We start from the raw sequence: 13,647 nt of genomic DNA, 5'->3' as shown, positions 1-13,647 counted from the left end.
CCTGAATGTTAATGTTAATGCCGTTGTTTTATGACTTCAAATGATAACTTAGCCAAGACACGTTCTTTCATTAAGCTTTAATATATAAATAACAGAGCTTGGTGAACATATTGATAAACAAATTTTGTCCTTGACAATGTATATGCACAGGTACTACATTGTGATTAAGATCTGTCATTTGAGTTTTGTTGTTGCATCTGAGGAACTGATCGAAATTGTCTGTGAATTAGAATAAGTAGTCCAGTCATTTTAATTGATGAATTCGACTATTTTAGCCATTTTAATGAGTTTTCAAAATTAACGAGTACTATACCTAAGCCGATAATTGTTTCATTAAAATATTGATCCAAAATGTTGTCCAAAACAGGTCACCAGACGCTATTCAGAATTTGAGAATCTTCGGAAAGCTATGGACGAAAAGCTTTCTGCTACCGTCTTTCCAGAGCTTCCCAAGCGGTCGTTGGTCAAGAGTGATGTTACGTCAGGCAGCAAAAGAAGGGTTGCTTGTGAGGATCTGTTACAGTTCATCGCTGGACTCGGCAAGGTTTCCAGTAGCGATCTGTTTTTGGAATTTTTAGGTGAGTCTCTGTTGGCTTAATATACCTATGGATGCCTTTTGACAATGTTTGATTGAATGTAGGGATGGCACACTAACTTTCAAATCTGTCTGGAATATTTCCGGCCGTACATATCGAATTTGAGGACTTTTTTCACAAAGCAGCACTGAACAGATGCTGAAAGCTTCTATAAAGCTGTTTAATAGTTACAAAGGGATTCAGCAAATTGAATAAATTTTAATTGAACTTTTGATAAAACAGGTAAAATACATACATGTGTTCTAAGCTAATTGGATATGAGCTAGCCTGTTACATGTTTAACCGAAGTCTAGGTACAAAATGCCTGTGTGATTTATATTCAGTACAGATGTGTTTTCAACTTCATAAACTTTAATATTAAAGAGTGAGTCACGCTTGTCTACATTTCAATGAATGTTATAGATTTACTTCGTTCCTCGCTTACCTGTCTCCCCACCCTACATTTCAATGAATATTATAGCACCATTCCTCCAGGGTATGTACTGTACTCTACTTCATGGAAACTATATAATATAACAAAAGACAGAAATAAAATTCCAACCAAACAAGTAGACAAAAGCAAAAAATCTCATTTGTTTATCTTATTATCTTATATCATACAAGTTCCTCTATCACATGGAGCCTTTCTGAATTTCAAAACAAAGTTCTTTAAATCCTTAGACCTTTGACTGAAATTCCCGTACAAAATTATGGATGCCTCAGGGATTAATGTTTTTTTAATCAGATCTGAATAACTGGATATTTTGGTGTTACTGAATGCTATCAGAAGAAAGCTGAAAGAATTCATGAAGAGTAAGGTTCTTTTACCAATTTTCCAAATGTTGAGCAAAAAAAAGTAATTTACATTATTGCAAACTACAGATCTGTAATTAAACCTGTCATGAAAATTAGAACTATTGTGGCTTCCTTAGACTCCCAAGTGTGTGCCCCTAGGCATATTGCCCCAGGGCCGGATTTACCAATGGGCAACGTGGGCAGCTGCCCACGGGCCTCCACAACAAGGGGCCTCCACATACTTCATGAAAAAATATATGTAAGGGGAAATTTGAAGAAAACAAATTAAATGTAGGCTGACAAATATCATCAATCAAAATCATTTTGCGCGCGGCTTACACCATGCATACGCTTGAAGTCATATTCAATTTTAATTGTATCTCTTTGTGAATGGTAGAAACAGTGGTTGTTTTCCCGTTATTGCAAATCACACATCGGCAGACAAACATGATTGGCCTAATATCCAAAGACATCAATCTCAGCGTCTATTTTCTTTAGAACTAGGTTCAAGGGCGGTGGAACTGAGGGGGGGGGGCCACAGGGGGCACGTGCCCCCCCACTTTTCCTCAGGTTAAAAATGTGCCCTTTTTCTACATAAAAATTGAGGTGTCTCAAGTAAGCAAGAGGCCAGGGAACCAAAATGACCATTGGGAAGGGCCGTTTCCGACCATCTGAGGGTTTTGTAAAACCAAAAATTTTCTTGTACGCTCCGCGCCAACCGATGGTGGCGCTCCGCTCAGATAGTCGTGTATACAACCTTGCAATTCCTGGCTACGCCCCTGACCTTTAATGAATTTCTGTGGGTCAAACTCAAACCTATTTCAAATGGAAAAATTTGTTAAGGTATTAACAAGAAATAAACTCTAATTCGGAAGATTCCTACGTGCAACTAGCATGATTTCACCTCATTTTGTCGATCAAAAGAAGACTTGTTCCTTGTTTCCCAATTTGCACACTGGATATTGCAGTGGTAGTATGCATATTTTCCTTGAGAGGGGGGGGGGGGGCGTTGATGGAGTGATGTGTATACGCAAATAAGATAATACAATAAGAGTTATAAAGGGTACTAAATATAAGGCAGCATCAGTCCAATCGAATTTCTGCAAAGTGCCCTTTGATGTCGGTGCCCCCCCCCAGATTAAAAGTGCTTCCGCCGCCCTTGACTAGGTTAATGGTTTTGGTTGAAACATTTCAGTACACCCTGACAGTGCGCCTGGCATCACCTCCCTCTAGATCTCAGACAGGTATTGCTAATTGATTCTTTTCATTTGCAATGATGAAACAACTGTCTTCTCACCCCCTCTACACACACATACACAGGCCCGTGCGCGTCTGGGCAGTTGGCAATTGGCATTAACATGTTCGTCATGAATCATGTTAGTCCAGTCCAGCTAAAAGCAAGTTTAGGCCCTGGGTTTGAGTTTTTTTTGGTTGTCCGGGATAATTAGCATATGTAGGCCGATCAAATTCTTGAAAATGGGACAACACCCCCTTTCTCCAGAACCCAATTTCTAGATAACTTTAGTCATTTTTGACGTCGGATTATGAAAGAAAATGCTCCATATCCCCTTATAATGGACCCTGACCTGATATTCTAACCCTAACCTTGATTTTGAAAACATTTTGCAGTTTCCAGAGAGTGAGAGAGGTTGTAGCAACCTTTTTACTTGTACTGAAAATTTTGCAGGCAAACAGGCCTACATACCGTAATGAAAATTCTTCAGAAATCACAAAATTTACTTCAGAAATCACAAAATACTGCACCATTTCGCATCCAAGAACCCTTAATTATTGGAAAAAAATCCAATACCCCTCCCCTTACACACCTCCCCCAGGACGGCGATCACTGGAGGGGGGCCTCCACCACTGAAGGTTGCCCACGGGCCTCCACATGTCTAAATCCGGCCCTGTATTGCCTATGCACTCTTGCAACACCTTGTGTGATTTAACATTGTATGACTTGTCGCAATTGAAGTTCAAGCTGCAGCATTTTTGAACAGCTTAGATGCAGGTTTATGTAGACAAGTGTGGTATAGTATAACGTTTTTGTGTAGAGCAAGGATGGGCAACCTTTTTGAATGAATGGGCCAGATATAAGGAGTGAAAAATTGACTGGGCTGCACCTAACCAACGACCTGCTGTTGATTTCAAAACTTTGATTCTGAGATCTTTCAAGCAATAGGTACAGTATGTGTACTTAATCTGTATTCACAAAACACAATGTCAATACAGTACAGTTGATAATTAATAGGGATAATAGGCCTACCTGACAGCATCATTAGTGCCGATAAATTCCAAGCAGCTAGCTCGTTTTTTGTGATGATGTAAAATAGATTGATTTTTTTCTTTCTCTTGAGACATCTCACAGCCGCAAAAAAAATCACTGGCAGGCTGCATGTGGCCCGCAGGCCGTAGGTTGCCCACCCCAGGTGTAGATAGTAGAGACAGTGCCATCAATCGTATTTGAGTCATTGCCTTGAAACCTCACGATGCATTGCATCATATACACGAATAATGACCCCTAACCCTGTATACACTCTTCTATCGGTAGCCTACCATTGGGTAGTGAGTTAATAATCACAGAATCACCCCCTAACCTTGTGTACACTCTTCTATCGGTAGCCTACTGTACCATTGGGTAGTGAGTTAATAATCACAGAATCACGTTGATGTACTGTATTTGCCAACAATTTGGGCCCATTTTCGGAGAACAAGCGAATTAAAATTGTCAAAAGAATAACAAAGTTGTTTATCAATGCAAGGAAGTCAGTCCAAAATATGAATCGAGCACATGGGAGAGCAATGATGTATCGGCCGTAATTATGTAATACTGAAAAATGCAAACAATGAGAAAAGCAATGTAGCACTAAATGACTTGAGGGTATAGGTCTTAAATTGTGTCCTTCGATGGCTTGCACTGTTATTGAGGGAGTTCATCTTTGAAAAGTAATATATGAACAACTGCTAGATGCGTAGATGCTGGTACTTAACTCAGTTTTGTCATGTGTAGACCTGTGCATTCATCCAAGATTGATAATTGTTGCACTTTGAAGTTGCACTTTGAAGTTGCACTTTGAAGCTCTAAAGATTCTTAAATGCCATCATTTCATTAGAAGACAACCCATTAGCCACTGCACTAGACACCTCATTAGTCACTGTTTCAAAGGTCTGTTACAGTTGATGAGTACATTCGTTGATAATTAAATCATTGTTCGTTTGGAATTTCCATACATGTTTACACAGATGTTTATAGGCGATAGCATTTTCTTCAGATTCCATCTAGTTTTGATGAAAATTAAATCCTTAATTACCAAGATTTTATCAATAAAACAAGCTAGTACTGTCTCTTAGATTAAGTGGGCTGTTAACGAATATATCAAATGCAACTTGTAAGAGCTGTTGTCTCATTTCTGGTCATGCCCTTTGCTGTAAACAAATAAAAATATGTGAGCCACATTATGATCTTTCCTGCCTATACAAGTACCACCCAAGTCTCCTGTGTTGGCCAAAAACAGGGGAGATTATATATCAACCCGAGTTGCTAGCCATACTGAATGCTCCTCTGCACAAATTCATCATTAAGTGTATTATTTCAGTGGTCAAGCCAAACTTGTCTTCACACACAGGAAACTAGTCCTGGCCATTAGAGCAGTGCACTTGTGTTTACAATCATACAGGTGACTGGTCAATTATCTAGGTGCGACCAAGGATGAATCCTAATAACAGTATATTTCAAGGGGTAGTTTATGCTATAAAGTAGCAAACTATTAATGCTTGAGTGAATTTGAGGAGGACTTTATAGGCAGGCTTGATTGTCTCGCAGACTGGCATGCAATTTAGTTGATTCTACTCACATACAGGTACCATGGAACAAATAATGTTGACGTTTTTGGCCTTGTAAGTGCTGATTTCTCATTTTTGGTCAATGCGCGTTGCTGTTGTCAAAGACAATATGCATGCAGTTTAGTCAAGCATACTCACATACTGTATCATGGAACAAATAATATTGAAGGTTTGGCAAACTGTCTGTGTGTTTTCTGCCAAAGTCTTGAGGTAAAATATTGTGTCATCTATAAAATAGTACTCAGGCAAGCTGTGCAACTTTGCTCACAGCTGCTGGTATTAATACCAAAATGATTATCAAGATACTCCTCCTTTCTTTGAGCACTGGTTAAATTTGAGTACTGTACATACAAGGATTATCCCAGTACCAACAGTTTCAGCTGTTATGGAGAATATAATATCAATGTTCTCATATTCAAACAGAACTTTGCTAGTGCTTTACTTTGTTTATTTAGATCATTAAAAGTTTTCACTAAAATGTCACTCAATCAAATTTCATGATATTTTGTCCCATTCAAACATTAGGTCGATGCAATCGACTGTTTTATTGATAATGGTTACATTTATTTGATTGACAAAAATAAATTTCTTGGTAAATTATATAGATTCCCTTTTTACAAAGAAGAATCATATTAATTCTCTTTGTTCTCATATATATCTATAAGATCATTGGAATCCTTTATAAAATTTGTTATTTCGTACCACCCCATACTTCTTGATTCACTTAAATATCCATTCCAGAATGTCCTATTGTAATATTATCTCGGGAATTGCATTTCCATCTTATTTTACACAACCTACACATTCTCCAAAAAGAAGGCTATTCGACTGATAACGAACTCTAATTATCGTGCTCATAGTAAAATCCTGTTTTCATATTTACAAAATCCTACCTATTTTTTGTACTTACAATTTTCAAGTTACTTTGTTTATGTATACATACTGTAGGTGTGCGGAAATAGAGATTGGCCCGCAATTTTGATGCATACTCTAAGTATGACAGTGATATTCATAGCCATAACACACGTTTTTCTAAACATCTTTGAACCAATTTTACTGCCACAGAAATTTCTCGATGCATTTTGATAAACACCGTTGTCAGTATATGGAGTTGTTTAGATGCCAAAACTAATCGAAACTGAAATCTCATTTGCTTTAATAAGTGATTATTGCTTCTAGGTGGATTTTGACTTTCGTTGTTCCTTCGTTGTTCTGTTTTCTGTTTTTATTATCCTTTGCCTTTCTGTATTTAGGGGATTAATCATAAATGCTCAGCTCCTTCAGACCTCCACCACCTTGTTAAAAAAAAAAAAAATTTTGTTCTAAATATGTATATTTTGTACAGTTATGGAAATATACTCAATCTCAAATTGCTTCTACCTTTGTTTACCAGGTGTCAAAGTATGGAAGATCAAAGATGTCAAGGAGAAGAAAAAAGTCCCTGAAGAAATATCTGCACCAGAAAAAGGAACGATTACATTCAAGAAGTGAGAATTTTGTTATATATGATCAATTGTTATTAGTCATGTCAGTGAAGATCTCAGTCACCCAAACTATTGCAGAGATAGTTATGGCATCCAATAATTAGGAATATAGTGCAGTGTAGTTTGATAAAACTTTTACAACAGTCTTTGTGGGAAAGGACAGGGCAGAGTTGCATTGAGGGAAGCTGTTGTTGGGGGGAGCAAAAGGTCAAAGGTCAGTTAGGAAAGGATACAGTTGTAATACTCACATGGGAATGTGTTTGGGATGTTAAGTGCCCAACAGAACAGGATAAATGGTAATTAGAGTGGCATAGTTGTGAGGAGATATGTGAGTTAGGACAAGTAGGACTGGGGAGGTTATGGTTAAAATTAAAATACTTGATTGAGCATGATTGGGACTGGATGAGGATACGATAGTACAATAGTTGTGGGGAGACAGGTTAATGAGGGGGGGGTAAAGAATTAAGTTACTGTGTCAAAAAGAAAGAGGCAACATCTAAGATGTCCCCTGCAGAAAGGCTTCATCAATATCAAATCTAATCATGGAGATTATCTCTGCAGCTCAACATTTTCTATTGTTTGAAGAGCACAAAGAAACATAATTTGTTATGTCCTATGCAACCTCAGCTGTGTCGTGCTGCAGCCCTTTAGCATCCTACTTGTGACACAGGACGAAAAAAGATCATGTAGAAAATTGGATGAGAATGTAAGGGTTCTGAGTTGGCAGATACTTTAAAATTTCAAGGTTGCTTGGAATATCCATGCCAGCAAATTTCTGGATTTTTGTTTTTGGTCCCCATGGAAACTATACAAAACCCAATTTGTGCATTCATGCATTCATGCATTCATGCATCAGCAGTACTCAGCACTACTATGTCATAAAAAATGCAGGTATGAATGAGAAGCCTCTCATCTGCTGGTATGGCTGACTTGGTCTGCTGGTATACAATTACCACCAGTCTGGGTAGAGGAAATGGGGTAACATCGAGTGTGCCAATAAAAACCTATATAACAGGCTAGCTAAGCCACAGGCTTTGCTGACTACCGTGCAAGAATTCCCTAAGCTCCCTCCCGATTTCAATCCATGCGTAGAACAGATGTTATACACAACATTCGAAAAAGTTATTAATATCAATACTTCATTGTACGTAACACCGGTAGCCGGCACAATGTCTTGCATATAAATCGAGCAACACCGTGAATAAGCATTCGTTTGAAGGTTCATAAAGATTCCTGTTTAAAGGTCTTGACTCATACATTATGTTATTTAAAGTTATGATATGCTTGGTGATATACTGTCAGACAATAGGCACCAAGGACAACTGGAACATTCTGCATGACAGCTAGCATATTGAATCATCCATCAAAGAGGAATTTTCACGATTATGTTCTTGCTCCCTGGAAACAGACAATTGTTGATGCTGTGTCAAGTATTGGGTATCAATGTTGCTTCATTCTACTTACAGTTAAAGCAGCATAAGCTTTGCAGATATTTTTATGCCATAATCCATCTCAAAGTGGTGCAGGTCTTTATTTTAAAGTGTGCAGAGTTATCCCAAATTATCAAGAACATTTTTTCAAAATGTACAGGAAGCAGTATGTTTTGAAAATATTTCTATGCCATAATCCATCTCAAAGTGGTGCAGGTCTTTATTTTAAAGTGTGCAGAGTTATCCTAAATTATCAAGAAAAACTGTTCAAAATTTACTTGAATCAGTTTGTTTTGAAAATATTTCTATGCCATAATCCAAAGCAAATTGGTATAGGTTTTTATCTTAAAGTGTGCAGAGTCCCAAATTATCAAGAAAAATTGTTCAAAATTTACTGGAATCAGTATGTTATGAAAATATTTCTATGCCATAATCCATCTCAAAGTGGTGTAGGTCTTTATTTAAAAAAAGGCAGAGTTATCCCAAACTATCAAGAAAAATTGTTCAAAATGTACTGGAATCAGTATGGTTTGAAGATATTTCTATGCCATAATCCATCTCAAAGTGGTGTATGTCTTTATTTTAAAGCCTGTGCAAAGTTACCCCAAATTATCAAGACAATTGTTCAAAATTTACTAGAATCAGTATGTTTTGAAGATATTTCTATGCCATAATCCATCTCAAAGTGGTGCATGTCTTTATTTTAAAGTGTGCAGAGTTATCCCAAAATTATCAAGAAATACTTTTTCAAAATTACTGGACTCAGGAGTTTACTCTGGCTTGCAAGGATATGGAGGCAGTACCACTTTAAGAGAGTTTATTTGCCTCAATATTTGAGGTTCATGGGAGAAAGTGTCTTTTCTAAAAATGAAGACATGACTCGCAGGATGAAATGTTTTACAAAATGTAGAAAGTTAATTACACACCCTGTGGCCTGTATGATACATATTTTAACTAATAAAAGGAATGACTGTATACCAAAGAAAAATATCCACCCAAAGGCTCTTACCAGTTCGCAGTCAACATTTAATGAGGCTAATGAATTAAATATACCGGATAAATATCGCAGTATTTGCTAGTAAGAATAATTCATCGCCCTCAATGCAAACTGTTCATAAAGTAAGGCGTCAGATTGGCTGACACATCGGGCGAACGTGGCTGCGTGTTTGTATGTGCTTGTCAATCTACAATCTCTAGAAGGTAGGGGTTGCCCGGCAAAGTTTAATGAGGTTTGCAGTGTTAAATAAACAAAGCCCAGATTTGAGGGATGAGGCTTGAAGAATGCCAATGGATTAAAGTGTGTCTGATGATTAGACAAACATTTCCACCCATTTCTTTTCCCCCAGACTAGATGACAGTATAACTCTGTAAAGTTTAAAGTGTGTTTTGAAAGAAAACACATTTCTAATTGTTCATTTTATAGCCATGAAAAGGAAGTTGACACCAATATTTTGTGTTTGGGATCTAATTTAAAACACACAGAAAACAGCATCAGCTGTTATACCAGGGAGTTGTTATGGAATATGTCACCAAAACAGAACTAGTATTGTTCGATACATGTTACAAACGCCTACAGTGGAATTATGACCTTCCTTACCAGTTTCGAACCTCTGGACATACAATCAGCTTCCATAGCCTAGTGGTTAGGGTGTCCGCTTATAAAGCGGGAGGCATTGGTTCGAATCCCGGTGGAGGCTGGAAGTTTTTTCACTGTTCTGGATTTTCTAACTCATTACATTTCCAATTATATATAATTTATCATGTACATATATATATTTTTCATAACAACTCCCTGGTTATACAGTATGGCTAACTCTGTGAGTACATATGGTTTGTTTCCCTCATTCGAAATCTCTGTGCACCCTAGTACTATACCTTTCCTCTGATTGTTCTTTTACACTCCTTTTTTTGTGTCACTATATGTGAACCCTTGATCTGTAGGTGGAGTGTGTGCTGTAGAACATATAAATTTTTCTATTAGAAAATGTTGTCTACCCTTGTTCATTTTAAAGATTGAACAAAAATATGCATGGGATGATGGCATGAAAAAAAATCAATAGATTGGACAGAAATTTCTGTATTAAAAAAGCAATTATGACTAATTTTACCCTAAATGTGATCCTTTCTAGGATGAAACCAAAAGCAACATCTTCGGATTTGTTTGGGGAAGGTGAAGAAGATTCAGATGAAGATCTCTTTGGGGAACTTGATTCTGAGAGGCAGAAGGATTCTGAAGATCTCTTCAAGGGAGGAGATGTAGGTAACAGCAAAGATGAGAACCTAACTGATGTTGGAATGCATCCCTCAGGTAGGAAATTTCCTTTTATCTGACTTTTCCCAAAAGCAAAACACTAGAAATGTTGAATTTTCTTTTTAACTCCATTAGTGACAAATGTCTGAATATTTTAGAGGATGTTTCGTTTGTGGCAGATAAATTGATGATAAATAAATATGATAATTTAATGTGACAGGCAAAAACTGTTTTGACAACTGGTGTGAGATAAAACCCATTTATGTTGATACCTTTGTACCACTCATATGATATGGTTCTAACTCTTGTAAGCATCTTGAGGAAAGTTATTCAGGATCAGTTACATGTATGGCTGGTGTATTGTGAATGCTTTGTAAATTGTCTGCGAATTAATTACAAGTCAATCAAACGGTCGAACACAACTGCTAATATTGTAGGCTCTCGTACAGCTGCCCATCTCGTACAGCTCCCCCTCTTGTACACCCCCCTCTCGTACACCTCCCCCTCTCGTACACCTCCCCAGTCTCGTACACCTCCCCCTCTCATACACCTACCCCTCTCTTTAGTGGATAAGCACTTTGCTTACAGTTTTTGTATTATTTTTATATTTTAAATTGCCTGGTAGTTCTATGCCTTAAAGTTAGTGCCAATTAATTTTACCAGTGTGTATCTCTTTCTAACCCTCATTAATTTGCTGTGGAATTAATCCACAATGTGTTTTCCACTGTTGCTTCTTTTGTCAATTTATCTAATAAAAATCATTCATATATATATATATATATATATATTCATTCATTCGATACAACCCAGAAAGCCAGGGGCAAGGGAATTCGTAAGAAATTCAGAATAATAAATATAAGTAAATGAATGATGGAAAACTGAATGAGAGAAATTTATGGCCAGAACAGGAGTCTAACTGCCAGTGACCTCAGATAGTTTCACATTTTCATTTTCGTTGATCTTCACTGTTAATAAAATTGGAACATATGAAGAGCCACTGGAATTTTGGAAACAGTTGCTCTGTTGGAAAGATCGTTTTATGTCTACATAAGAAAGAATATTGACAACTACCAAAGTTTTACACATTCTTTCATGGTTGTTTTCATATATGGTTTCAAGTAGTATTTTAAGTTATTAATTATTTATAACTCAGTTAACATCTCATTAATTGGAATAGTTGTACCAATGAGCTGTGAAAATGGTGAGGAAATAAATAGTACAAACGGAACAGGGGTAAATAACGTGAGAGGAAGGATAGGGATGAAGGTAAAGGGAAGCATGAAGATGGAAGAGATTGAGGAGGAATGATGAAGCAAGAGGGGACAAGGAAGAGGAGACTGAGAGGGAATGTGACTTTACTGGATGAAGAAAAGATGGAGAAAAACATGAATGCGGAAAACGAAAAAAATACCTTTCCTACCTCACACAAATACCAAGGACTGAAAGGTGTGAAATATTTACCAGCCATCCATACATCATGTACACAACTGTATTGAAACATGACAAGTGGCTGCGAACTCAAGGGTCATCAATCTTGCTTTAATCAGAGCAGTCTTTTCCCTTGGAAATAAAGCTGAAGCCTGAAGATATTAATAAGTCTTGTAATCTTGGGGTAACCAGAACTCCATTTTGTATATTTCTCCACATACTGTATATACAAAGTGAGAAAGTACAGTATGATAATACTTTGTGTAACATCGTTGACCTGTATCTAGTTTCATGTGGTAATCTTAAGCAGGACGAAACACTTCACGTACTTGTGTCATGTGTGTTTGTTCATACTTGTTGCTCTTGAAGGCACTCCAAAGACAATACAGTGCCGTTTAATCATGTTAGAACCTTTGGGCCATAAAGTTAATAAAGATAATTAAGAACAACCTAAAAGTGGAGCTCAATTACAGTCCACACACTGACCTCCTTATATTTCTGATATCTGATAATCACCGAGAGTTTAGTAGAGGGTAAATTTTCATTTCAAAGAAGTGGTAATACAGTATTTCGGTCATGTGTCATATTCTTGTTTTGAAATTGGTAACAGTCAGGGACAAACACTATAAGCTAAAGCTATTGGCGCAATTGGATTTTCAAACGTATATACGCTGATGAGGGTGGGAAAGGGGTTGCGGATGTTTCTTTTGTTAGCATTCGTGGAAAGCATTCCTTGACATTGTCAATAAGATATAGAGCGTGGTGGCCAATTGGCTAAGGCGTCGGACTCGTGATTCAAGGATTACTGGTTCAATTCCTGCCTAGTTCATTACGTTGTGTCCTTGGGCAAGATGCTTTATCTCACTTGCCTAACTCCACCCAGGGGTTAAATGGGTACCTGTGAGGTAACTCGTCATTGGGCGCAGTATATAACTGCTGCCGACTGGAGGGATTGTCTCTGGGACAGGTTATCATTGACCAGGGGTAATATAACATCTGTAAAGCTCTTTTAGACCTATCGCTGGTGTAAAGCGCTATATAAAAATCAAATATGATTATATTATTATAGAATGCTTTAAGAATTTAGGTTTTTAAATGGTATACCATAATACTGCAGTGTGCAGTTAGTAGTGTTCCATAAGTATTATATAATTTACATGGACTGGCATGAATGTGCAGGTAGTTTGCCTTCCCAGTTTCAGTTTTGTTTCAGATGTTTAGAAAGAAGGCCTATAATATTCACCTGTCATATTGTATGCGTCAGTTGTATACGCCGGTAGTTTCTCTTTCAAAAGAAATTGTGATTTTGTCTTCGAAATTCTAACCATCTCTTGTGACATTACTGCAACAAAAAACTGATAACCATTATATGTTTTTGGGCTTTACTAGTATTTGCTTACCAGGAAATTCCACAATTAACTAATTTAAGTACTTCAAAACGCCTCAGTGTTTCAACGTAAGCACCCGTTATGCATTTCTTACAAAATTGTGTAAGGAATTACAGGCAAATCCAGGTGGGGACTCTATTCAGATAATTTCCAGACATCTCGAGGCTGACATAATCCCTTTTCAAATCCATGTAATATGGAAGAAATTATCCGCACTAATTCATCTTAGTATTTGATGGGGATATTTCTCTAGGTGCTTGTTGGGTGTAACACGAAACTGAGATTAAAAGGGATGGAAAGCCTGTCTTCTTAAATATCAGGTTCGTCGATAGATATCGGGGAGAATCTCGTCTCCTCATTCTAATTATCATATCAGCGTCGTCTCATGACCTGAATGTAAGAAAGATCTATTTGTTTGTCTATCAAATGGAATGTAAAGGCTGTCAATTTGAA

The 13,647-nt window shown here is 37.2% G+C and overlaps 1 protein-coding gene across 3 annotated transcripts in view; it reads left to right on the top strand.

Moving 5' to 3' along the window:
- Positions 1–13,647, top strand: part of LOC139984269 (pyrokinin-1 receptor-like) — a 104,076-nt gene that overhangs the window by 11,913 nt on the left and 78,516 nt on the right. For 2 of the 3 annotated variants that reach the window (XM_071998104.1, XM_071998102.1), the window contains exon 1: positions 10,268–10,435. In XM_071998104.1, the coding sequence (XP_071854205.1) occupies positions 10,415–10,435 (21 nt within the window). In that variant the 5' untranslated portion in view covers positions 10,268–10,414. Of the gene's footprint in view, positions 1–367; positions 579–6,606; positions 6,701–10,256; positions 10,436–13,647 lie in introns of those variants that run through there. The other variant, XM_071998106.1, reaches the window with a different exon arrangement.

The sequence above is a fragment of the Apostichopus japonicus genome, chromosome 17, assembly GCF_037975245.1.
Source record: "Apostichopus japonicus isolate 1M-3 chromosome 17, ASM3797524v1, whole genome shotgun sequence".
NCBI lineage: Eukaryota > Metazoa > Echinodermata > Holothuroidea > Aspidochirotida > Stichopodidae > Apostichopus > Apostichopus japonicus.
Note: the sequence above shows the minus strand (reverse complement) of the source record. Positions and strands in the feature narration are given on the sequence as shown.